The sequence below is a fragment of the Hippocampus zosterae genome, chromosome 1 (genome assembly GCF_025434085.1).
Source record: "Hippocampus zosterae strain Florida chromosome 1, ASM2543408v3, whole genome shotgun sequence".
NCBI classification, from domain to species: Eukaryota; Metazoa; Chordata; class Actinopteri; order Syngnathiformes; family Syngnathidae; genus Hippocampus; species Hippocampus zosterae.
The window spans coordinates 3,755,793-3,783,496 of record NC_067451.1 but is presented as its reverse complement, the minus strand read 5'-3'; the positions used below and the strand labels follow the sequence as shown (position 1 = coordinate 3,783,496).

Genomic DNA, 27,704 nt, shown 5'->3' with positions numbered 1-27,704 from the left:
GGAATCGAACCCGGTACCTCTGCACTGTGAAGCCCACGTGCTAACCACTGGACTACCGGGCCGCCCATATATATATATAATATATATATATATATATATCCTCGTCTCACCCCCCCTCGGGTGGTGTCCGTCCCTCATTCAGCTCGGGTCCTCTACCAGAGGCCAGGAAGCTTGAGGGTTCTGCGCAGTATCCTTGCTGTTCCCAGCACTGCACATTTCTGGACTGAGATGTCCGATGTTGTTCCCGGGATCTGTTGCAACCACTCATCTAGTCTGGGGGGTCACTGCCCCGAGTGCTCCGACCACCACAGGCACGACTGTCACCTTGACCTTCCAGGCTCTCTCCAGCTCCTCTCTGAGCCCTTGGTATTTCTCGAGTTTCTCATGTTCCTTCTTCCTGATGTTTCCATCACTTGGGACTGCTACATCCACTACAACGGCTTTCCTCTGCCCTTTATCTATGATGACGATATCTGGTTGGTTCGCCATTACCATCTTGTCAGTCTGGATCTGGAAGTCCCACAAGATCTTCGCTCTGTCATTCTCCACCACCTTCGGAGGTGTTTCCCATTTTGACCTTGGGGTTTCCAGTCCATACTCCGCACAGATGTTTCGGTAGACTATGCCAGCCACCTGGTTATGGCGTTCCATATAGGCCATATATATATATATATAGAGAGAGAGAGAGAATGTTCTGGATTATTACTTCAAAAGATTGTAATATTGAGAGAAATAGGTTTCAAAGCGAGAAAAAGGAGTGTTTTAGTGCGATGACAAATGCTGCTGGTAAGCAGAGCGAGAGAAAGTCGTGATTCTTGAAGACGCATGAGAAAACAAAAGGCAATGGGCCTTTTACTTTGCAGTAAATAAGCAAAGATTGGCCTGAGGAAATGCTGATAACGTTGGAGAAAGTGAGACTTGGGATGCACAGTCACGCCACAGACTGCTTTTGATTGAGTTTGGTTTGCTTTTCTTTTTTTAATATCCGGGACTCGTGTAATGGCCACTTTTGCCGCTCACCATCCCTCGAGCATTCCTTTAAACAGGCGTTCGTTGAACAAAACAAAAAAAAAAAAATCAACTCCAGGCTTTTTTTGGTTGTCGTCAGCACGGTGGCCACTGAAACAGGCAACATGTGACGTTGGCGAATGTTTTGCTTGCCGAGAGGTCGCGGCGGGTGTTCCGCGTGGCTCTCAACTGTCGGGCGCGTCTCTTCAGGTGACGCCGTCTTCCAAGATCGTGGGGGACCTGGCCCAGTTCATGGTCCAGAACAACCTGAGCCGCGCCGAGGTGGAGGAGAGGGCCGACGAGTTGTCCTTCCCGCTGTCTGTGGTTGAGTTCCTGCAGGGCTACGTTGGGATACCTCACGGAGGATTCCCGGAGCCCTTCAGAACCAAGGTAACACGCACACGCACGCATGTATTTTCACACTTAAAATGTTTGGATACAAAAATATTCGAGCTGTCAGTTTAGCGCGTTTTTATTGGCATTAATTTAAATGAATTTTAACGGGATTAATTTTTTTGCTCGCGAGATTAACGCGGCTCACAAGCGGATGTTACTTGTTTGGAACTATTTTGTGTGGAAGGTTACAGTGTTCTGCGTCCATATAAATAGAGCGGGTGGAGCTTCTCTGTGTTGGTCTGACAGTGGTAGCGACCTAGCGAAAATAAAACGTCTCCAGTGTTGTCATTCGAAATGAGGTCTACACAAAAACTGGAGAGAGACTTCCGCACAAGAAGGACCAACACAATCAACATATCCTGACTGTGTTAGGAGGAGTGACCCCACCCCCCCTCCCCCTTTCAGAATGGTTTGCCCCAGCAGCACGGGAGAAGTGCGTGCGCTTTTTTGTACGGCAGGCAGTTTTGAATACAGCGACACATAATGAACACTGGTGTCCGGTGTCTCTTCTTCAACAAACATACAGAAACAGTAAACTTGAGAAAAACGAAGTATGTAACCATGGTTTAAATCTACTATAGGCTGAGTACTAGTTTACCTTAGATGTGCACTTTATAATGTTATATTACTCTGTTTTGATTTTATAAAAAAAAAAGCTGTTAAAGCAGCTGTTGTGTTTTCACGCTTGTTGATGGACAGTAATATTGTGTGCGAGATTATGTGTGAATAACTGCTCCAAGTGAAAAATGTTCATGTAAAATTCATTCATTCATTCATTCATTCATCTTCCGAGCCGCTTGATCCTCACTAGGGTCGTGGGGGGTGCTGGAGCCTATCCCAGCTGTCTTCGGGCAGTAGGCGGGGGACACCCTGAATCGGTTGCCAGCCAATCACAGGGCACACAGAGACGAACAACCATCCACGCTCACACTCACACCTAGGGACAATTTAGAGTGTTCAATCAGCCTGCCACGCATGTTTTTGGAATGTGGGAGGAAACCGGAGCACCCGGAGAAAACCCACGCAGGCCCGGGGAGAACATGCAAACTCCACACAGGGAGGCCGGAGCTGGAATCGAACCCGGTACCTCTGCACTGTGAAGCCGACGTGCAAACCACTGGACTACCGGGCCGCCCCTCATGTAAAATTGAAAATCAAAATTGTTATTTCAGTAAATATTTGCATTTGGCACATAGAAAACTGATTCATGATTCCATGCTGATGAGAGCATTAAAATGGGTTAAAAATAGGACAAAAAATGTAAAAGGAAATTCAGAAACGATAAAAAATGTGTGAGTAATCACGATTAATTTTTTAGTCCATTTGAGTTAATTATGACAGTTGCATTTTTAATTAGATTAAATATTTTAATCGTTTGACAGCTCTTAAAAAAAAAATATATATATATATATTGCAGATATTGTTCTGTCTGTGTACTTGCGTGTGCCTTTAAGAGGCGGGGCCTATTGGGGTGGTCAGTGAGTCTGCGTGTGAGTATCGGCGAGTGAGCCGTAGGCTACAGCAGCTTCTGCGTATGTTGTCATGCATTAAAAATAGATATCTTGCCAATTTTAAAAGCGCGTATTTTGAACAATTCAATCGGACGAGCCCTTCTGTAAACCTCCATGAAAATGCGGTGACGTCGGTAAGCATTTCTGGTTTGTCAGGGTGACATCATCCGCTTCCGCGCGCTCAGGCTGTGGGCATTTTGTGCACGCCAAGCACGGAACATTGTCATGTTTCTTTGATGACGCCAAAAATAGTTTGCGAGCGGTCGTTTGCGGATTCCATCACAGGCCATCCGTCCAGCATTTTGTTTTCCACGAAAATCCGAGTCTTGCATTTACGTCTTTTAGCCCTGAGCCAAGAATGAACTCATTGACAATGAGCAAGGGAGTGTGCTGTTTAATAAGCGAGCGAGCAAACGGCCTTTGTCTTCATTTGCTCCCGAGGACGCTGCGTCAATAATGAGCGGGGACTTCAATGACACGGCCATCTTTGAAGTATCGCCATGACGCGCGTGTTGACGCGGCTGCTGTGGCATGACTAAAAGCTTGGCGACGTATTTTTGGGCAACATGCAATTTGGGGCAATTTTTGAAATTTTAAGATGGTCTCTCTCTTCTGAAGTCAAAGGCAGGTTAACGCTTTTATGGAAAGGCGAGAAGAACGCCGTGAACCCCGCCAGCTCTTAGCACTTCACAAAGCCTTGCAGGTCCCACAAGGACTTTCCTTTGGCCGTCACACATCTCGCCCCTCTTTCAACCTTAATGGAAAACGACTCTCCTTCTTTGTGCAGGTACTCAAGTCCCTCCCTCGCGTGGAGGGCCGCCCCGGCGCCTCCCTGCCGCCGATGGACTTTAAGTCGCTGGAGGACGGGCTACGAGCGTCGTACGGCGAAGACATCACTCCTGAAGATGTCATGTCGGCGGCCATGTACCCCAAGGTGTTCCAGGAATTCAAGGACTTCACCGGTGGGTTGGGATCATGCGTGGACAGCGTCACATTCTCGTTGTCTGCCTTAAAGTTCGCAATTGAAAGGATAAGTACAGTATATGCTAACTCGAGACACCCACAATATCATTACGGATGCTACAAAACAAATCGTGGGTCAGTTTGCTCTAAAAGGCTGAAAATCAGCAAATATATGTTCTCCTACTTGCTTTCTTTCTCTGTCCATCCCTTCCTCCATCTCTCCTTCTCTCAAAATATCATGATAGTTCAGGTCCCGGGGATTAACAGAGGGATAAAATGTTGCTCCTCAAAAGAAATGATTGATTAGCAAACTTGCTCCTCAAAGAAATATGCAACTTTATATAGTCTTTATATCTGTGTATCTATCACTCAATCTATCTATGTTGTGTAATTTTTGTTATTTTGACTTCAAGATGGCGCAGCGAGAGTGGCTGCCTTTCCAGCAGCTCCTATATTTTGTTCTTCTATTTCTTCCTTTGCTTTACTTTGCTGCTGCGAATTTGGAATTTCTCCACTGTGAGACTAATAAAGGTTTTATAATCGAATCCAATCTTATCTAGCTAGCTTGCTAGCCAGCTACCTAGCTGGTTATCTAGCTAGTCAGATAGCTAGCTATCTAGCAGGCCAGCTACCTAGCTAGCTAGCTAGTTAGTCAGCTAGCTAGCTATCTAGCTAGTCGGGTAGCTAGCCAGCTAGCTAGCTATCTAGCTAGTCAGATAGCTAGCTATCTAGCTAGCCAGCTGCCTAACTAGCTATCTAGCTAAATGATGTGAAGGAAAATCGTAAATAGTACTGCGATTTATCCATTTTGTGTTCATATTGCATTTAATTGAAAGATGTTTGTTGTTTTTTTCTCTTTCTTCTTTCTACATACATTCTTGCTGCTGGAGGCTGTAAATTTCCCCAGTGTGGGACGAATAAAGGATATCTTATCTTATATCTTATCTATCTAGCTAGCCAGCTACCTAGCTAGCTATCTAGCTAGCCAGCTACCTAGCTAGCTATCTAGCTAGTCAGCCATCTAGCTAGCTCGCTAGCTAGCTATCTTTGAGGAGCAATTTTGCTCATTAATGACTTCATTTGAGGAGCAACTTTTTTTCCCTGTTAATCCCAGGGATTCAAAACCATAATGAGAGAGAGTGAGAGAGGTGTGGGTATGGGTATGTATACACACCCACACACAGGTTGATGCACGCACACGGTATATGCAGTCAATTCACTCTTCTTCATCCTCCCCTGCAGCTAACTTTGGCCCAGTGGACTGTCTGAGCACCAGGCTCTTCCTGGATGGACCAAAGATCGCCGAGGAGTTTGAGGTAACGTTTGAGCCACACCCACGAGAGGCAGACCGGAAGTTGTTTTTTATTTGTAACGAGCGGTTCATGAGTCGTTTGACAAGCACGAGTGTAGCGATAAAGGACTGGCCGCAGAGAGCGTCGCATACGTATCCTGCGCCGAGCTCGATTGACTGTGCACTTGTACGGCTTGTACGAGTGCCTTTCATCAACAAGCAACCGGCTCTCCGCGGCAGCTGGGGTAGAAGAAGAAGAAAGGGGACTTTTTTTTTTTTTATTCCCCCACCGCTCATGTTACCAAAGTACTTCATGTCTTCATTCCAGTCAGGCAATCATCCATCTTTCATTGCCTTTTTGCACCTGCTACAATATTTAGTCCTCGTAGGTGAAATGAACACATTCACATCCGCCTCAATGAATAATTTCTGCTTCTTCGACGATATCCGGATTCTCATTACGGGTTAGGCGCGCGCACGGCAAATTTTCGCGCGCGGCCAAGGGCAAGCGTGTTTCATTTGACGGCAGCAGAAGGGCTCCGGGTTGGTGTTAATTGATTTTTATATTGCCCGGGACCTGAGGAGCACCACTTCGCCGCTGCTGCGTTATCAAAGATTCAACAGTCGCATCGATCGCTCAGATATGCTATTGACCCAAACCGCAAACCGCTAAGATGCCACTCAAACATTCGCAGGGATTTTATGATTTGTGTTCCACGCTTTCTTGATAAGGTCGTTTGCGCTACCCCATCAGTCTTGCATCTCCCGCGGAAAACAAGGAGCTTTTTTTTTGTTCTCGTGAAAATGGACATTCCCACCGGATCGCATCCGGCGAGTAGCGAGAGAGAGAGACGGGCTGAAAGCGTATTAGAAAGTGACAACTTTTTGCATTTTCACAAGCGTTGCTTTATGCCATGTGAAAGGAGGCGACTGAGACAAATGGCACTGCAAAGAAAGGGCACTCTTAGTCCTCCTGCCGAAGAACAAATCAGATACTCTTCGTGGTGTCTTGTGACTTTGTTGGCATTTGGGGGGGGCATCCAAAGTGATCCAGTACAAAGATTATATTTCAAAAAAATGTTAAAGGTAGGCGGCCCGGTAGTCCAGTGGTTAGCACGTCGGCTTCACAGTGCAGAGGTACCGGGTTCGATTCCAGCTCCGGCCTCCCTGTGTGGAGTTTGCATGTTCTCCCCGGGCCTGCGTGGGTTTTCTCCGGGTGCTCCGGTGTCCTCCCACATTCCAAAAACATGCATGGCAGGCTGATTGGACGCTCTAAATTGTCCCTAGGTGTGAGTGTGAGAGCGAATGGTTGTTCGTTTCTGTGTGCCCTGCGATTGGCTGGCAACTGATTCAGGGTGTCCCCCGCCTACTGCCCGAAGACAGCTGGGATAGGCTCCAGCACCCCCCGCGACCCTAGTGAGGATCAAGCGGCTCGGAAGATGAATGAATGAATGAATGTTAAAGGTAATATTCACAATTGGTTGACATTGTGATCATAATATTGTGTCATGTGGATGGGAGTACATCTTAATGGGCTTTCCCATGCCGTAACGACGAGGCGCTCTAAAGCCGCCCAGTTGATGCGCAGGCTGTCAAATCGGACTTTTTTTTAGGAATCCACCACACCCTGGTACTTTTGTTCTTTTCTCACCTTGGCTTGCGCACAATCGCTGCCAACAACGAGGCGCTCTAAAGCAGCCATGCCTCCCCTATGCCCCAGTGCTGCATGCGCTGCCTGTCAAATCTGACAATTTGTATTTATTTTTTGTTGTTATCCCCCCTACTACCCTGATGCTGCAGTTTTTTTTCTCACCTTGGCTTGCGCACGTTCGCTGCCAACAACGAGACGCTCCAAACTGGCCACGCCAGCCCTTGTCCACACGCTGGCTGGCCAAATCTCTGAATTCACTTCGCATGGTTTTCTTTTAGAAGCCCCGATGGATGAATGAATGAATTGAACCGTCCGCGTCTAAATGATTGAGTCCGACCACGGAGTGCTAGTTTGCCAATCGTCAACTTGACATGTCGGAAAAGTAGACGGCCAAGGAGCCTTCTGGCGTCGTCTCACACTTCATTTCCAGTCCTTTGCAAATCAAAAAGCGTTAAAGGCGGCGTCTGGGGCGCACGTATGCACGCACACTGCTGTCACTCACCCACACACGGGGGCTAATAAAAACCTCGCCTTGGCCGGCCTCGTGCTGGTGATTCAGTCTCATTTTAATTGTGTGTGACGGGAATGTAAACTTAGATTTGCACCAAAACGGACTCTGACATACACGTGCTGTCACATTACATATTTGCTGACGCCAACAGACATATAAACGCACGCACGTCAGCTCATTCCCAAACGCGTTATTAATAAAGTCGCCTCGAGTCTAGTGTGAAACCCGTTTTGCGTCGTCGACGCCATGAGAGCTTATCGTGTCGTTAGCTTTGTGCCGGAGGAGGCTCGACACACGCTAAAAGGATCTCGTGAACATTATGGCGCGCTACTTGATTGTTTAAGCAAGGAAGAGAAATTACAGGCCGGCTGCTTTACACGTCGCACTTGACTGTTTCGAAAAAGAAAAGCAATCAAATGAGAGGTTTCATTCGGCGCCTCGCAAACGCAGAATAACAATGAGGGCGGCTGCTCAAGCGCCAGTGTGACGGCTTCCGTGAGTGACGCCTTGCGCTTTTAATTGGTCTGTCGATTTGATGAGCCGCTGCAGGCAAGGCATTCCAGCGACACCGACGGGATGAGATTGGCGCGCCCAAAGTTCCAAGTCAGAGCTTTTTTTTTTTTCTTCTGTCCGGTGACGTTTTAATTTTTGGCCCGCAGGTGGAGCTGGAGAGGGGCAAGATCCTACACATTAAGGCGCTAGCCTTGGGAGACCTGAACAAGGCCGGCCAGAGGGAAGTCTTCTTCGAGCTCAACGGGCAGCTCAGATCCGTGCTGGTGAAAGACACGGTGGCCATGAAGGTACGAGACGTGACGGAATGCGCCGAAAAGAGAATGAGAGGGAGCTGCGTTGGATGAATGGATGAATGATCGAAAGGAGGATGAATCGCTCCGAGTTCAACAACGAGGACGCACGCGTATTCACGGAGAGACGGCTTTGCGATGACGACAACGACGTTCTATTTCTCCTCACACCTGTGAAGCACATTTGTACCAATGACGGATGTACTGCTATCGCTACGTGTTCGATACTATGAGTATGTTAACGCAGGTCAACAGCAAGCCAAACTCATTTATTCATGAGCCAGGAAACTGAGCGTCTTGCCCCTTTATTACGGTCTTCTTGACGGCGTACACTGAACAACTGTGACATCAGCTCAATGAATTGTAGAGTCAAACTGAATTGTACAGATTTAAAACATGCCTTAATATTGTGTACACAAATGCAACACAAATCGTCAGGTGTTTAACAAAGGACATAAATACAGCTCAAAATGTGACAAACAACGATAAACAATGCATTTTCGCAGCACCTTCGCATGCTAATTAGCTTGTTAGCACCGATTTAGCATCGTGGCTACGTCGTTAGCAATACTCTAAGCTAGCGAATTTCCAATAACAATCTCTGAAACAGGGCGGCCCGGTAGTCCAGTGGTTAGCACGTGGGCTTCACAGTGCAGAGGTACCGGGTTCGATTCCAGCTCCGGCCTCCCTGTGTGGAGTTTGCATGTTCTCCCCGGGCCTGCGTGGGTTTTCTCCGGGTGCGCCGGTTTCCTCCCACATTCCAAAAACATGCGTGGCAAGCTGATTGAACACTATAAATCAGGGGTGTCCAAACTTTTTGCCAAGGGGGCCAGATTTTATTTGGTAAAATGTCGGGGGGCCGACCTTGGCTGACATTCTTTACATTGAACAACAATATTGTTCAACAAATTTTAGTAAGCCAGTCTGTTTCACATTTCCTTTTTTTTTTTAATTTCAACAATCTTAAGAATTTCTTTTGGTTCATTTGAAACAGGTATATCACATGCAACTGCTTATTCACTTGACTTTTTCTTAAACAGAAGTCTCCTGAGTGCAAATAGATTGATTTGAAACATAAAATGTATCACCATGACTTTTCAATAGTCACAAAACCTTTGACTCGAACAACAGGGAAATGAACAAGCAATACACATATCCACAACTGCAAGGATCATTTGAAATATGACATATCAGTCAATATAAACACGGAGTGATGTCTTGTTAACTCGTGAGTGATGCCCTCTAGTGTCTAAATGCTATTACTCATTTAGTGAATGCTATTACTCATTTAGCCACTAGAGGGAAGCAGTACTCTATGAAACATCACTCAACATCTACGAGACCTCAGTCAATGCAACACGTGTTCCATTGCGCCCAACCTGCGGGCCAGACGGCACTGATTTTATGACAGGGGCCGAGGGCCGGATGAAATTCGACCGCGGGCCGGATTTGGCCCGTGGGCCGGACTTTGGACATGCTGCTCTAAATTCTCCCTAGGTGTGAGTGTGAGTGCAAATGGTTGTTCGTTTCTGTGTGCCCTGCGATTGGCTGGCAACCGATTCAGGGTGTCCCCCGCCTACTGCCCGAAGACGGCTGGGATGGGCTCCAGCACCCCCCGCAACCCTAGTGAGGATCAAGCGGCTCGGAAGATGAATGAATGAATGTTATATATAATGAATAATAATAATAATGAATAATGAATAATGATAAATGAATATTCTAAACGGAATTACTATTAATGAAATGACCCAAAACTTTTATTGTGGGCAGAACAACGGATGCCTGAAATCTTCACTTACATTACGAAATGTCCTTCCATACCTATTTATCATGTCCTTGTTTACAATGATACTAATGCAGCGTGTTATACCGGAGACAAATTCCTTGTGTGCTCTAAATACTTGGCCAAGAAAGATGATTCTGATCTCCCCCTTCTAGGAGATGAAGTTCCATCCCAAGGCCCAGAAGTCCATCAAGGGTCAGGTGGGCGCGCCCATGCCCGGAAAAGTGCTGGAGGTCAAAGTGAAAGTGGGCGACAAGGTCAGCGGTTGTCACACACAAAGTCATTTTTGACTATGCTGATGTTGATTTGTTAGGTATCTCCGCTGTACCTTTGAATTGAATGAAAGGCTCAAAAGGTTCTTGCGCTCTCATGCTAATGCTAAAGCTAAGCGACAGAAACCACACTCAAATTGACTTTTTGACTCCATACCCAATTCAAGAATTTCCAACGGTTGTGAACTTCAAGAACAGATAAATGAGAGAGAACATTGGCTGGCAAATGTTTATGCTAGCAGGAGAATCACGTTGAATAGTTAGCAGTCAACTGCTAACTGAATAGTTAGCAGTTAGCAGTCAACGCATGCGTCCAGGTTAAAGTTTTGGTGGCCCTAACAACAGGGTTCCCTCCACTTACATCGGTTACGGAAAAGTACTGAACGTTGTGAAAAGCGCCAAGTGCCGTCTTTTCCTTGACAAACGTTTCGCCCCGATTCCAAACTGCCGCCACTCAACGGTGAAACGGTGAAATGGCGGGACTTTGTTCTTCCCGCACAGTCACACACCGGCGGCACAATGACCGATGATTGACATGTCATGCCATTACACAATGGAGAACTATTTCACAAAGCAATTGTGTGTGTGTGTGTGTGTGTGTGTGTGTGTGTTTGTGTGTGTGTGTGTGTGTGTGTGTGTGTGTCCGCACATAATGCCCATATCACATAACACCAGTCACTGTTACCACGGCAATCACAGCTGAGTTTATTTGAGCTCAAAGATTGAAAATCAAGGTTTCACTTATGGGAGGGCGGCGGTTAATGAGAGTGAAAATACATTTTTAGTTTTATACTTTTATCCTTTTTTTTTTTTTTTTTTTTTTAACTCGCACTAAAGTCAAGTTAAGTCGGGACTTTTTTATTTTTTTATTTTTACTCGCACTAAAGTCAAGTTAAGTCGGGACTTTTTTTTTTTTTTTTTACTCGCACTAAAGTCGTTAAGTCGGGACTTTTTTTTTTTTTTAACTCGCACTAAAGTCAAGTTAAGTCGGGACTTTTTTTTTTTTTTACTCGCACTAAAGTCAAGTTAAGTCGGGACTTTTTTTTTTTTTACTCGCACTAAAGTCAAGTTAAGTCGGGACTTTTTTTTTTTTTTTTTTTACTCGCACTAAAGTCAAGTTAAGTCGGGACTTTTTTTTTTTTTTACTCGCACTAAAGTCAAGTTAAGTCGGGACTTTTTTTTTTTTTTTTTTACTCGCACTAAAGTCAAGTTAAGTCGGGACTTTTTTTTTTTTTTACTCGCACTAAAGTCAAGTTAAGTCGGGACTTTTTTTTTTTTTTACTCGCACTAAAGTCAAGTTAAGTCAGGACTTTTTTTTTTACTCGCACTAAAGTCAAGTTAAGTCGGGACTTTTTTTTTTTTTTACTCGCACTAAAGTCAAGTTAAGTCGGGACTTTTTTTTTTTTTTACTCGCACTAAAGTCAAGTTAAGTCAGGACTTTTTTTTTTACTCACACTAAAGTCAAGTTAAGTCGGGACTTTTTTTTTTTACATAACCATTTGTAATTCTACTAAAAGTACAAAGTGCGAGTAATTATTTTTTTTCTTCAATTCTGACGCCCCTTCGCAGGTGGAAAAGGGTCAGCCCCTGTGCGTCCTCTCCGCCATGAAAATGGAAACCGTGGTCAACTCGCCGCTGTCGGGCACCGTCAAGGCAGTGCATGCCGTGACCGACTCCTCCCTGGAGGGCGACGACCTGATCCTGGAGATCGAGGAGTAGAGTGAGAGGGCGGAGAGTCGGTGGGTGGGCAGGGCCTTCTGTATAGTTTGCTGCAAGTGAGGTGCATGGGGGGTGGGGAGGGGCTTTATTTTTTATTTTATTTTTTATTTTTTGGGGGGGGGCGTCTACACATAGCAAGGAGGTAGAATAGACACGCACAATAACATATGCCAATGTGAAATAGTGATTATTTAGTCTTTGTCCAGGACGTGGACTAGTTTCTCTTGAGCTACATTCCATCGCTGGCCTGAACCGTAGGACGAGCAGAGCCGTCATTTGGATACTTTTCAAACCTTGATGTGGTATTACTCTGCGTAGATAGCTTGACGATCCTCTTCACTGTTCCTCATTCTGTACATATTTCGTTCCCATGGTCAGCACGGCCTGGTTTCCCCCGCAAACGGCGCCGCGGCTGCTGCATTGAGGAAAGCTGCTAGTCACCGTAATCATTAATCATTAATTGTCATTAATGTAATAATTTTTTTTTTAAAATCTTCTGAAGGAGAGAGGAGGCATTACATCTGCTTCAAAAATATTTCCGGGTCTGAGGATGAATTGCTCGGCTGACAGACAGCGAGTCCGAGTTAAAAAATAATAATAAAAATAAAAAAGGAGCCGTGTCGCATGTGATAGTCATGATATTGTTGGCAGTCGAAATCAAAACATGAACGCTTCTCTGGTGCTTGTTGACATCATTCCCCCACGAAAAAAAAAAAAAAAAAGAAGTGCGGGGTGCGCTGGAGTTGTTTTGTGTGCCTTGCTTCCGATTTTCTTCGGCTTCTTCAAAGTGAAGTGCAGTCACGTCTTTAGCGAGCCGCGTCTCCTTCCCTTTGGCACTGAACGAATATATTCGGTAACAGCTGAGCCGCACGCAGTGTGGCCGCCGCACGGGACATTTGGCGCTCCGTCGACCGTTTCTCATTCCTTTTTATGGCTTGATTTACGTTCAAAGATCACAACGGAATTTTTGTCAACTTTATGAGACACCGGCGTCGCAAATCGTAATCATTTTAGTCGAGGGTTGTCAGAGAGGCAGCTGTCAAAGTGGCGCGTCGAATAATTTCATAATAATGGTCGTCCCAGCGTTAAACGAACGTAAAACACGCGCAACGCTAACTTACGGTAGCGTTGCGACGACGTGCTCCGATAATACGCCTCGAGTAGGCGTCGCTTCGTGTCATCGGCTCTTCTCGTTCCCTTTCCGTCAATCTTGGAAAGTTCCCAGAACGAGTGTTGAAGGCGCCAGGCTGGTGATTTTTAATGATTATGCTTTCGTGTCAGGTGCATTCTGGGAATGTGTGAGCCAGTCGGGAAGTCAAGACAAATGTTTGCGGGGGCGCAGGGGGGTTGGGGGGCGGTGACGATATTACGCATTACGGCGGAAGTTGTGTTACTGTATCAGAAATACCAGCGAGCGGTCATCACGTCGGAGTAAAGGCTTCGCGAGGCGCGAACGAGACGATGCGTTGAGGTGAGACAGTCCCAGCTGTGTCCTCCCCCACCCCCCACCCCCCGCTCCCATGAGGCTCCACTGATTAATTTCTTCATTAATACTCTGTCAAGTGATGTGAAATTAGCCGGACTAATAAGAGAGCCCCGGCAGCAGTGGCGCGGCTCCGATTCTTCGTGTGCCCTGGCATACATTAGCCTAATTGTGTGTGTGCAAGCAAATTTCCAAGCGGCTCCCGCCATGCTGCAACGTTTAATTAAAAAACAAAAAAAACGGCTCCTAAATGAGACATCTTGACAAACACGGAAACGTTCTTTTGTCGCGCCCAGACGTCCAAACACAAGCACTTGAACGCTTGGCACGTCTGTCGACCCGAAACCATTAAGCTGTGTGGAGGTGATCACTTTGCGCCAGTGGTAAATTCAAACACCCGTGGCCCCGCCCTCTTTCCTCCCCGTCAGTACCGCCCATAATCTCCCCTCGTTGTCGTCCTGGCGTCCGATCGGCTGTCGCCGCCGCCGTGTCCACTCGAACTCTGGCTCATCTTCGCCAGCCTCCGCGCGCCAGCTCATCAAAAGAAATTGTATGCTTCTAGGGTTACGCCATCTACTGGTCAGTGACTGTCATATGTGCTGTGTTTTTTTTTTTTTTTTAATCTCTATATAGAAATGTATATCTACAAGCAACCAAAATGTTTGTTTACGCTTTCATATGCAAAATGTCTCGCAAAAAAATCTTAAGTTTACATTTGGCTGCCCTCGTTTAGCCTGTACTGGATAAGAAGCACAACTGAAAAAAAAAAAACTAAAACACTACTAAAAAAAAAAAAGGGGGGGGGTGATTCAAGAGCTCTAATTGTAGTTGATGTCTCCACTTACAAATAAAAGTTGAAATAACGAAGCCCGCTGTGGGTGCCTCTGTGTCATTTATTTCGATGCCGTAAGACGAGTTAAAGAACCGCCTCTTTCGTTCCCAATTGGCAGTGAGCGGATGACATTTTTTGTCATCTTCTGGGAGAAACAAAACATTTTTTGACACGGGAAAAAAACACACACACACCTATTCACTTATAAATCATTCATTCATTCATTCATCTTCCGAACCGCTTGATCCTCACTAGGGTCGTGGGGGGTGCTGGAGCCGATCCCAGCCGTCTCCGGGCAGTAGGTGGGGGACACCCTGAATCGGTTGCCAGCCAATCGCAGGGCACACAGAAACGAACAACCACTCACACTCACACTCACACCTAGGGACAATTTGGAGTGTTCAATCAGCCTGCCATGCATGTTTTTGGAATGTGGGAGGAAACCGGAGGACCCGGAGAAAACCCACGCAGACCCGGGGAGAACATGCAAACTCCGGAGCTGGAATCGAACCCGGTACCTCTGCACTGTGAAGCCAACGTGCTAACCACTGGATTACCGGGCCGCCCACTTATAAATCATTTCCTTTCAATACTAACGTACAGTATACGCCACAAAGCAGACCTCGTTCCGGGTTTTTGGGAGTAAAGCTGTTTAATTGCATCATGGCTCCACCCCTTGCCTACCTTGACTGACAGGACGTTTCCGCACGGCCGGATGATGGATGACGACGCACCTCCACAGTCTTTGCAGGGTTATCTGCTTAAACACCAGCGGGATGAATCAAACGTGCCTGTCGCGCGAGCGGCTTCATCGATCAGCCGCCTGACGATGGCTGGGATGGCGTTTTTTTGCGGTTAGCTTGGGCCGCCTTGCGGCTAATGACATGCTTGCCGCCCGTTCAGGCGGAAGACGAACGGGAAGTTGGAGGAAGAAAGTGGTAAGTGGTCCGACCTTCTCCCCGTTACAACCTGGCCTTTTGTTGTCACCGTGATGGACATGTTGAAGTTTCACCCTCGCCGGCGGGTGTTTGTTTATTATTGTCTGCAGCAAGTCATTTGATAATTTATATTTAATCATTTGCGCCCTGGTAGTCCAGTGGTTAGCACGTCTGCTTCACAGTGCAGAGGTACTGGGTTCGATTCCAGCTCCGGCCTCCCTGTGTGGAGTTTGCATGTTCTCCCCGGGCCTGCGTGGGTTTTCTCCGGGTGCTCCGGTTTCCTCCCACATTCCAAAAACATGCGTGGCAGGCTGATTGGACACTCTAAATTGTCCCTAGGTGTGAGTGTGAGCGTGGATGGTTGTTCGTCTATGTGTGCCCTGCGATTGGCTGGCAACCGATTCAGGGTGTCCCCCGCCTACTGCCCAGAGACGGCTGGGATAGGCTCCAGCACCGCCCCGCGACCCTAGTGAGGATCAAGCGGCTCGAAAGATGAATGAATGAATGAATATTTAATCATTTGTGTGACAGACAGTAATTCCAAAAAGCAGCTTCAAGATGTTCAATGTCGCTGCCGGTTGAAGTTAACGAGCTAAACAAAGACCCTGACGTGTTTTTAATGAAACTACATCGGTGAGGAACATCAGCTAGCTTAATGCTAACAAACAATCTAACATCCTATAAAGGATATCTTAACTTATCTTATCTTATACCTGTGCGAATGACACTAGCATCAATTTTGTAACCCTTTAAGCGACATATTGATATATTTCATATCTATATATATTGTATATATCCTTTATCCTCTTTGACGAACGACTTATATTACTGCAGGTTACTGAGAAGGTGAAACCGTCCCCACCCCATTTCCAGTCACCGCATCATTCGAAAAACCACCATGCACATCGTGGAGGCACAAGGAAACGCGGAAACGGACGACGGGGAGGGACGGGATGGGTGGTGTGTGTTTGTCTCTCCGTGTGCATGTTCGGTGCACCTCCGCTTTGAGGACGGTGCGCTGTTGCTGTGGCAACAGGCACATTCAGGCCAAAAGGATGCCGTCTGGGGAAGGGCGGACTGTTTTTCATTTGTGACGCTGCATGCAGGGCGGCCCGGTAGTCCAGTGGTTAGCACGTCGGCTTCACAGTGCAGAGGTACCGGGTTCGATTCCAGCTCTGGCCTCCCTGTGTGGAGTTTGCATGTTCTCCCCGGGCCTGCGTGGGTTTTCTCCGGGTGCTCCGGTTTCCTCCCACATTCCAAAAAACATGCATGGCAGGCTGATTGGACGCTCTAAATTGTCCCTAGTTGTGAGTGTGAGTGCGAATGGTTGTTCGTCTCTGTGTGCCCTGCGATTGGCTGGCAACCGATTCAGGGTGTCCCCCGCCTACTGGAGACTATGGGATAGGCTCCACCACCCCCGCGACCCTAGTGAGGATCAAGCGGTTAGGTTAGGAAGACGACGAAGACGACGACGACGACGCTGCATGCACGTGTTTTACTATTTGACAAAAAAAAAAAAATAACCCAGCCACTTTAGTTTGTCTTGAGACTGAGAGCGCCCCCCTGTGGCAAATTAACCCAACCCCCTTTTTCATACGAGTTCATTTTCAACTTGTCACTTTTCAGATCCGTCTGTGTGAAAAGGATAGCCGCAGTAATATCTTTATTGTTGTCGTGCAGGTGTAGCGTGTAATCATCTCGGGCGCTTAGCGTGCCAGCCAAGTGCGGCATTTGTGATTTAGTGCAGTCTGTCACTTGTTATCAGCTCCGGTACACCTTTTTTAAAATGACAGAGGACACACTGAGCTGTGTTATCGCTCCATCTGCACACTGCTGGGATTAAGGGCCCATATTGTTGTCCTAATTACATGCTTTCCAAACAAACTGGATATCTTTTAGGAGAGGGTTAGTATTTTGGGGGGAAGGAAGGGCTTGCAATAACCGTCTCTTCACTGCGTAACCTTTAAGGCTTGCCTAAACCTTTTCTAAAAGATGATTTAATGATCTTTTCTCATTTCAACAGCAGGATGAAATGAAACGGTCCTAAAATGGTTCAGGTCCTACTTGGAGGAAAGGTTTTGTGACCAGTGGAAGTTTTAAATCTGATCAAATAACCATGACACACGTGGTGTCCCTCAAGGTTCAATCCTCGGACCCCTTTTTGTTCAGCCTGTATTTTCGACCTTTGGGTCAAATTCTTCAGTATGCCAAAGTTGACCTTCTTGGCTTTGCAGATGGATGAACCAAAATTTTCTTCAGGTAACAAAAACAAAACTGACATAATTGTTTTTTGGCAATTAAAAAAAAACAACAACAAGGAATTGCTATTAGTGAACACGGTAAAAGACTAAAGATCAAGTCTGAAACCTTGAAGGGATAAGCGGCTCGGGTAACGCATGGATGGATGGATGGAAGTCTTCAATTCATTTGCCGTTAAATGTTATGCTTGAGGGCGGCCCGTTAGGCCAGTGTTAGCACGTCGGCTTCACAGTGCAGAGGTTCCGGGTTCGATTCCAGCACCGGCCTCCCTGTGTGGAGTTTGCATGTTCTCCCCGGGCCTGCGTGGGTTTTCTCCGGGTGCTCCGGTTTCCTCCCACATTACAAAAACATGCGTGGCAGGCTGATTGAACACTCTAAATTGTCCCTCGATGTGAGTGTGAGCGTGGATGGTTGTTTGTCTATGTGTGCCCTGCGATTGGCTGGCAACCGATTCAGGGTGTCCCCCGCCTACTGCCCAGAGACGGCTGGGATAGGCTCCAGCACCCCCCGCGGCCCTAGTGAGGATCAAGCGGCTCGGAAGATGAATGAATGAATGAATGAATGTTATGCTTGACATTTTAATGTTGTTTTATAACCACGTGAAGCACATTGTGTATTGAATACGCATTTCAAACAAAGCTCTTTTCCCTTGCCTGGCCTTCTACATGCGAGTCTGGAACATTGCCACGGTCATGTGACTTTTTCCACATTTCATTTTCATCTAATGAAAAAGAAAAAAAAATCTTATTATATTCACATCTTTTGGAACCCTCTTCAGTTCCGCCTTCTTTTCTCTCCGCCGCAGTCCGGATGGGAGACCTTCCTAGAGGGCGGTCACGAAGCACCCCGGGAAATTAAGAGTTTAAAGCGGGAGCAGGTGACGCCAAAGTGGCTTGAAGAATTAAAATGCTGGCAGCGGAGACGTTGCAGGTGCACCTCAATCAGATTCTGAATCGTCTTTCTTGTCCAAGTCTGTAAAACACGCAAGGAGTTTGTCTCCAGTCCGCATGAGCTGCACTAGCATTGCCGTTTTTACAGCCGGTTTTGCACATTTGAGTCTCTGCATGTATGTTGGGATGAAACCGTGGTCACTGAAGACCAACGCCGTGCGGGCAACACATCGGTCTTTCGGTCTCAAGGCCCGCTCCGCAGGTACCAGTGACATCTTGATTGTGGCGTAAATGATGTGTGAGATCTCCATCCTTTGTCGTTCAATTACGAATGAGACGAGAGGAGCGCAGCTCCCACTGCAGTTAGATGTCGGCGTCCTGGCCAAGCCGACGTGCCAGCGTGTTGTTGCTTCCAAAAGTCAAATGCTTTCAGATGCTAGGAAAAGGCAGCAATGTAAAGTGCGACACTGCCAATGTCTCCATCATGAAATTAATTATTTGCTTGTACCCGTATCAACATTTTACAAGCCAGGAGTGGGCCGGTGCCAGCGCAAAGCAGCAACGGATAGTTGAACACAAACCGCCAAGCAATATAAAATGGTACTCACATGCATGGATTCTTTATCCCTGGCGGAGAACGACGACGGCAGCCTCCTGAGGCTTTGAGACGTCTGTTCTATAAGTATCTTATGCTGCCACTAGGTGGCCAAGACTCTGTTTCATTCATTCATTCATTCATTTTCCGTACCGCTTGATCCTCACGAGGGTCGCGGGGGGTGCTGGAGCCTATCCCAGCTGTCTCCGGGCAGTAGACGGGGGACACCCTGAATCGGTTGCCAGCCAATCACAGGGCACACAGAGACGAACAACCATCCGCGCTCACAGTCACACCCAGGGACAATTTAGAGTGTTCAATCAGCCTGCCACGCATGTTTTTGGAATGTGGGAGGAAACCGGTGCACCCGGAGAAAACCCACGCAGGCCCGGGGAGAACATGCAAACTCCACACAGGGAGGCCGGAGCTGGAATCGAACCCGGTACCTCTGCACTGTGAAGCCGACGTGCTAACATCTGAGTGTTCAATCAGCCTGCCACGCATGTTTTTGGAATGTGGGAGGAAACCGGAGCACCCGGAGAAAACCCACGCAGGCCCGGGGAGAACATGCAAACTCCACACAGGGAGGCCGGAGCTGGAATCGAACCCGGTACCTCTGCACTGTGAAGCCGACGTGCTAACCACTGGACTACCGGACTCTGTTTCAATATAGTTTCATTATGTGAAGTATCGGAAATAATTACAGGTAGTGTATAAAATGGTGATGCAAGGAGGGCAACTGACTCCAAGGCTCATTTTTCAATTTTTGGTCCATTGCGATTTTACTACCTATTGGCAAAGGGTTTTGCATCTTCTCACAAGTCGCGTTTCAAATTGTGTGCTCAAGCCATCTCCGAGCATGTGGAAAGAACATCCACTCAGGCCTGCAGCAAACAACATCAATATTCAAGCGCTGAACACCACGGGGGAATCTGGCGTTTACCCAAAACAAAACGTACCCTACTAACGTCTGACATTCTTCTTCTTGATTTGATTCTATTCTGTCTCACCGGGCCAAGCTCAAATTTGACGTGCCGAATTTGGCAGATTGCGGCACGACAAATGCAAATCGTCAAGTGTGTGCACGCTACAAGTCAGGTGCCCCAAATAGAGAGGGAAAATTATTCTCACCGACAGGATTCTCGAGGTATTATTATGCATATAAACATGGGTGCAGTGTTGTATTTGAATAATTGTAACAATTCTGCCTCTCAATGCGCACCCATTGTTTAAAAGTGACGTCATTAGGAAAATTACATGAAATTATTTTGATGTCTTAAATTTCGCTCAGGTTTCAGCATATGTGGAGTTGAGAGAGTAACTGTGCCCTTATATTCTTGTGAACAGACAAATACGTAAGGTAAATATGGATTGCGATGGATACAAAACGTTTCACACACCGTTTAGTAAGTCATTGTCATGATTCGGTTTAGTGACCAACAGGGGGCACTGTAGGGCTCCCCCGGCCGCTGCGCACCTGTTGGTCATAGGTAATTAGGGCTTTAAAAGGACTCCCAGCCCGACCACTCAGTGTCAGGTCATTGTTTGCTCTTGCTACTGTCATGTCTGTTTGTTTGTTTGCTGTTCCTTTGCTGCTGTCATGTTTGTTCTAGTAGTGTTTTGGTTATTGATAGTTTTTAAATCATGGTTTTTGTTTGTTACTTTGGACTTTGTTTTGGATTTAGTTTTCTTTGTTTATCAATACACCCTGGTCCTCTCTCCTGCCTGCCTTTTGGGATCCACCACCACCTTGCAACATGACAGTCATCACTGTCAATGACGCTACTTCCTGCACAAATATTGTAAACATTACCGAATCATCTTTCAAAACTGCATTTTATAACCTTACTAGCTGGTTCGCCGCCCTCGGCCCACAAAAGTGTTATTGCTTGGTTCAACTTTTTGTTCATCTTCATTGCTTATCGCGAAAATAAAGACATGTTTAGCTCTACTAAATAACTAACAATTTCATTGCAATGCTTGTGGGTAGACAACATTTTTTCGCTAAGATGCCCGTGCGATCGTAGTGAGCCACTGCCTGAGCGGTGCAGTGGCGGTGCGGTGAAGTAGGTACGTTTTGAAAAGGGACAGACGGAAGGACAGACCGCGTGCGGGACGACGCGCAATATATATCTAGATTGGTTGTAATATTTCAAGCACGACCAACATGTTACCTCTCAATACCTCACCGGTTATGGGATATTGTGATTGCCTCGGAACGTCAAAGAGACGATTCGAAAATGTGAAATGTTGTGTTCTTACCACCATAGACCACAGAGCGGCGCCAAATCACAATCGGTGACTTCCTGGGGAGATCGTAATCATTAGATTTGAAATGGACTTCCTGCAATATCGACATATGATTCATGAGGATGGATTTGTTTTATTTTTTTAGATTTTCATAAGGCTTTTGATCAGTTTAGCAGTCACGGTTGAGGTCGTTCACTGCTTTCTGTTCATTATTGTAGCCGAAATGATATTAATTTTATAGAATGATAAGATAAGATATCCTTTATTCGTCCCACAATCCTTTAATGGCCCCCATTATGAAAAAAAAATTGTGATGAGTCAGTTGGCAGATGATAGAACCTTGCCTTTTTGTGAACGCCGAGACTCAGTCTTCGTAGCTCTTCATGACAATTACAGTATTCTCAATCTAACTGTAGTCAAATGTTATTGTCGTTGCGTGACTGCCCTCTACAGTCTATGAATGGGATTGCAGTTAATTCCGGAATTTTCATCGCAAAGGACTATAATTTGACATGGAAAACAAATATTTTAAGAAGCGCAACAGATATATGTAATTCCACGCTTAGTCGTTGGATGCAAACAGAAGTTACAATCTTTGAAAGTGTGCTATGGTTCAAAAGTGTTTATCTTAATACGATTCATTTTGTTTATATGCTGAAATAGATGTCAATAGATTAGGAAAGTCTGTGTGGTTTAATGTCATGAAGGCGGTGTTAATGTGAATGCTAATGAGTTTGAACTGACGAATTGACATTGAAGTGGCTAATTGGATGTATGAAAAAAACGGACATTTGGGGGGCAATATTGCCCCCAAAATGATTGTGTCTAAAATGGGTGGGATAGATTATATTTATTGAGATGCGATTTTGTCAGCAGCTCTGTACGAGTGAAACTCTCCAATTTCCATCGGCAGGTTCTCTTTTATTGCAAATTAATTTTCAAAAGAGGCCAGGGAGTGGGGGGGGGGGGTCAAAGTCCCGATCCCATTACGTAATTGGAAATCGGGGCCGATCGCGTTGATTATCAGCTGATTTTGTATCAAGTGAAAAAGAGCGTTTATTATTTTCCGAACACTTCAAGGTAACAAGGCTTCAAAATAATCCGAATGTGAAAAATTCTTGCCAAATAGAACAGTAGCGTCTTAGTTTTATATTGCACAATGTTACAAGTTGTTTTGTTTGTTTGCACTCCCACAGACAAGACAGACACCTCTCCTGCTGACACACAGCTCACCAGCAGGCAGAGACAGAGGGGTGGGTTTTGTTTTCAGAGCTTGTTTGGAGGTAGAGACGAGACGAAATATGCTCCAAAGTCAGTCGACCTTGCCTGATATAACGAAGCCTCGCGAGACGACATCGTCAAAGAATTCAGAGAGCTGAGGGCTCGTCAGATCGGCTACGTCCAAACGACATAACTTCAGATTTTTCAGAAGTTTAAGGGTGTCAATTATTTAGTGACAAGCGAGCTTGTTCCACATTGATTGCGTCTAACAAGGTCATTAATCAATCGTTTCGGTTCAAAATGAGGGATGACCCGCACATAGCCGGAAACCGCATAGCTGCATCTGCTCTTCATTTTAGCCGGCACAAAGCTATAAATAATGATGTAAATGCATGTTTACCATGAGCTAAATCTGAATGTATCAAACAGAGTTCCGTGTGTGCATCCGCGCCGCTATTTTGGATCATTGGATGCTTTGAGCCAAAAATAACAACCATGTATATTACGGCGTTTTTTGCCGAAAAAAATGACCATGTATCTATCGTAACGCGTTTTTAGCCGAAAAAACGACCGTGTATAGTAAGGTGATTTTAGCCGGAAAAAAATGACGAAGTATCTATCGTAAGGCGTTTTTTTGCCAAAAATAACGACCATGTATAGTAAGGCGTTTTTATCGGAAAAAAACGACCATGTATCGTAAGATGTTTTTTTGACAAAAATAACGACCATGTATAGTAAGGCGTTTTTATCGGAAAAAAACGACCATGTATCGTACGATGTTTGTTTGACAAAAATAATGACCATGTATAGTAAGGCGTTTTTATCGGAAAAAATTACCATGTCAATGACCACGTTATTGTAAGGCGTTTTGAGCCAAAAATAGCGACCATGTATAGTAAGGCTTTTTAACCCGAAAAAAACGACCATGTATAGTAAGGTGATTTTAGCCGAAAAAAATGACCATGTATAGTAAGGGGTTTTTAGCCGAAAAAAACCCAAAAAAACGACCATGTATAGTAAGGCGTTTTTATCGGAATAAATTACCATGTCAATGACCACGTTATTGTAAGGCGTTTTGAGCCAAAAATAGCGACCATGTATAGTAAGGCTTTTTAACCCGAAAAAAACGACCATGTATATTAAGGCGTTTTTAGACAAAAAAACGACCATGTATAGTAAGGCTTTTTTCGCCAAAAAAAATGACCATGTATAGTAAGGCGTTTTTTTGCCGAAAATAATGACCATGTTGACCAGTTATTTTTATTAAAAAAAACGACCATGTATAGTAAGGCGTTTTTAGCCGAAAAAAACGACCATGTATTGTAAGGCGTTTTTTAGCCGAAAAAAATGACCATGTATAGTAAGGCGTTTTTAGCCGAAAAAAAACAACCATGTATATTAAGGCGTTTTTTGCCAAAAAAAATGACCATGTATAGTAAGGCGTTTTTTTGCCTAAAATAATGACCCTGTTGACAAGGTGTTTTTATAAAAAAAAAAACGACCCTGTATAGTAAGGCGTTTTTAGCTGAAAAAAATTACCATGTATCTATCGTAACGCGTTTTTAGCCGAAAAAAACGAACATGTATCTATCGTAAGGTGTTTTTTGCCAAAAATAACGAACATGTATAGTCAGGCGTTTTTATCGGAAAAAAACGACCATGTATCGTAAGATGTTTTTTTGACAAAAATAACAACCATGTATAGTAATGCGTTTTTATCGGAAAAAAACAACCATGTATCGTATGATGTTTTTTTGACAAAAATAACGACCATGTATTATAGTAAGGCGTTTTTATCGGAAAAAATGACCATGTCAATGACCACGTTATTGTAAGGCGTTTTTTGCCCAATAAAATGACCATGTATAGTAAGGCGTTTTTTGCCAAAAAAAATGACCATGTATAGTAAGGCGTTTTTAGTATACTATTTTTACTATTTTTACTATACATGGTCGTTTTTTTTGGGCTAAAAACGCCTTACTATACATGGTCGTTTTTTTCGTCTAAAAACGCCTTATACATGGTCTTTTCGGCTAAAAACGCCTTACTATACATGGTCGTTTTTTGGGGGGCTAAAAACGTTTTACTATACATGCTCGTTTTTTGGGGGCAAAAAACGCCTTACTATACATCGTCGTTTTTTGGGGGGCTAAAAATGCCTTACTATACATGGTCTTTTCTTTTCGGCTAAAAACGCCTTACTATACATGGTCGTTTTTTTGGGGCTAAAAACGCCTTACTATACATGGTCGTTTTTTTGGGCTAAAAACGCCTTACTATACATGGTCGTTTTTTTCTTCTAAAAATGCCTTGCTATACATGGTCTTTTCTTTTCAGCTAAAAACGCCTTACTATACATGGTCGTTTTTTTTGGGCTAAAAACGCCTTACTATACATGGTCGTTTTTTTCGTCTAAAAACGCCTTATACATGGTCTTTTCGGCTAAAAACGCCTTACTATACATGGTCGTTTTTTGGGGGGCTAAAAACGTTTTACTATACATGGTCTTTTCGGCTAAAAACGCCTTACTATACATGGTCGTTTTTTGTGGGGCTAAAAACGTTTTACTATACATGGTCTTTTATTTTCGGCTAAAAACACCTTACTATACATGGTCGTTTTTTTGGGGCTAAACGCCTTACTATACATGGTCGTTTTTTTGGGGCTAAAAACGCCTTACTATACATGGTCGTTTTTTTGGGCTAAAAACGCCTTACTATACATGGTCTTTTCTTTTCGGCTAAAAACGCCTTACTATACATGATCATTTTTTGGGGCTCAAAACGCCTTACTATTCACGGTCGGTTTTTTTCGGCCAAAAAAACCTTACTATACATGGTCCTTTTTTTCGGCTAAAAATGCCTTACTATACATGGCCGTTTTTTTTCTGCTAAAAACTCCTTACAATATATGTTAATTTTTTTTTCGGCTAAAAACGCCTTACTATACATGGTCATTTTTTGGGGCTCAAAACGCCTTACTATACATGGCCGTTTTTTTCTGGCTAAAAACACCTTACTATACATGGTCGCTTTTTTCGGCTAAAAACGCCTTACTATACATGGTCGTTTTTTTTCGGCCAAAAATACCTTACTATACATGGTCGCTTTTTTCAGCTAAAAACGCCTTACTATACATGGTCGTTTTTTTCGTCTAAAAACGCCTTGCTATACATGGTCGGGTTTTTTTCGTCTAAAAACGCCTTACTATACATGGTCTTTTTTTCGTCTAAAAACGCCTTACTATACATGGTCCTTTTTTTCGGCTAAAAACGCCTTACTATTCATGGTCGTTTTTTTCGTCTAAAAACGCCTTACTGTACATGGTCGTTTTTTTGTCTAAAAATGCCTTACTATACATGGTCGTTGTTTTCGGCTAAAAACGCCTTACTATACATGGTTGTTTTTTTCTGCTAAAAATTTCATCCAAAAAGTCGTTTTTTTTCGGCTAAAAACGCCTTACTATACATGGTCGTTTTCATCTAAAAACGCCTTACTATACATGGTAGTTTTTTTTCGGCTAAAAACGCCTTACTATACATGGTTGTTTTTTTCGGCTAAAAACTTCCTACTATACAGTACATGGTTGTTTTTTTCTGCTAAAAATTTCATCCAAAAACGCCTTACTATACATTGTCGTTTTTTCGTCTAAAAAGGCCTTACTATTCATGGTCATTTTTTTTCCGGCTAAAAACACCTTACTATAAACGGTCGTTTTTTTTCGGCTAAAAATGCCTTACTAGACATGATCGTTGTTTTTGATCTGATGAGGATGCTATCTGGCGGCTCCCCGGGGAGGCGTTCTGGTCATGTCCCACCGGCAGGAGGTCCCGAGGATGATCCAGGACAGGCTGGAGAGACTGTGTCCCCCAGCTGGCTTGGGAACGTCTCGGGATCCCCAGGAGCGGCTGGAACAAGTAGCTGGGGAGAGGGAAGTTTGGGCTTCCCTGCCAAAGCTGTTCCCCATGCGACCCGACACCGGATGGGTGGATGGATGGATGGATGGATGGATGTTTTTCTATTTTCCTCTCCATGTTTATGAGAGCTCTGAGATTAATTGAATTCTATTTCAATCAAAGCTAATGCACCACTATGCCAAATATTCAACCATTCAATAGTTACATTTATTTGGTCATGTCATGTCACCCCCAACTCTCCAGACACCCCCCCCCCACCCCCACACACAGGTTAAAACCCATCGTAATACTCAAGAAATAATAAAAACATGTTCACACACTGTGTAGGGAAATAATCCTCTTGGGACACGACAATAAGAATTGATTAGGCCCAGCCCAGTGCGAGATTTCCACAAATTCTCTGAAGCTGAAATGAATATGAAACCGGCAGGTCACACAGAGATGGAATTATTATTTTAAAAAAAAAATACAATTTAAACAAACATCAATGCAACCAACTGCATGATGGCATTAACAAAATATAACCTGAAATTAAAAATACAATAAAATCAGACTTAAAGATGAACATGTCGACAATGTGCAGCCTTCGATTTAAGACCAAAACAGCCCACCACCACCATCCACCTCCCCGCAAAAAAAACATCATACCAATATTCCTCATTGGCTAGATGGTCACGGAGAAGTGAAAATTTAGAGCACCCATACAAACATGTATAAATAGTCCAGTGGAACATGTGCGACGTTTGCATCATCCCGATGTCGACTGCGTCCGAACATTTTCATCCAGTGTGTGACATAGAAAGCCATTTATAAATATCCCCATGCCCCGCCCCTAAATATGAATTTCGACGTCTATACAGCATACATACCTTGCATAGCGCGCTATTGCCGGCTTTGTAACATGCAAAACTAACATTCTTTTCAAGCACCTGAAAGAGATCTGCTACTGAAAAATACTTTTGACATTTTCACATTGCTTTAGATGACCGCCCTTTCGTCTCAAAAAACAACCCCCCGCCCACCACCAAAAATTCCCTTTCCACTGCGAAAAAAAAAAAATGCATCTCCGTCAAATCTCCTCCGTTGCGCACGTGTGGGACTTAGTTGACGAGATGCTTTGATTTCAATGTCAGGCCTGCACCTCTGGCAGGTCCTCTTTCGACACGTTCACCATCACAGTGGGAGAAAAAAAAAACAAAAAAAACTTTCACTGGTCCCAGCCCATTAAGCAAAATCTGAGACATCAGCGGTTGCCAAATCTTAGCATCTTAGCGCCTGCTAACATTTCCACTACCTCGGATGCTGCAAATCGAGATCAGGTGTTCTCGTAGCCTTTTCATGACATTGTTCGTCAAAAGAAGGGGACAGAAGAATTTTCAAGGTACAGACATTCATTTAAGTAATGAAAAGAG

The 27,704-nt window shown here is 44.7% G+C and overlaps 1 protein-coding gene across 1 annotated transcript in view; it reads left to right on the top strand.

Annotated features, from left to right (window-relative positions):
* LOC127598522 (pyruvate carboxylase, mitochondrial-like) overlaps positions 1-14,258 on the top strand; it is a 177,716-nt gene extending 163,458 nt beyond the window's left edge. The window contains exons 22-27 of the mRNA XM_052062377.1: positions 1,219-1,398; positions 3,703-3,877; positions 5,121-5,194; positions 7,991-8,131; positions 10,073-10,174; positions 11,759-14,258. Coding sequence (XP_051918337.1) covers positions 1,219-1,398; positions 3,703-3,877; positions 5,121-5,194; positions 7,991-8,131; positions 10,073-10,174; positions 11,759-11,908 — 822 coding nt within the window. The 3' untranslated portion in view covers positions 11,909-14,258. The remainder of the gene's footprint in view (positions 1-1,218; positions 1,399-3,702; positions 3,878-5,120; positions 5,195-7,990; positions 8,132-10,072; positions 10,175-11,758) is intronic.
* Positions 14,259-27,704: the final 13,446 nt, after the last annotated feature.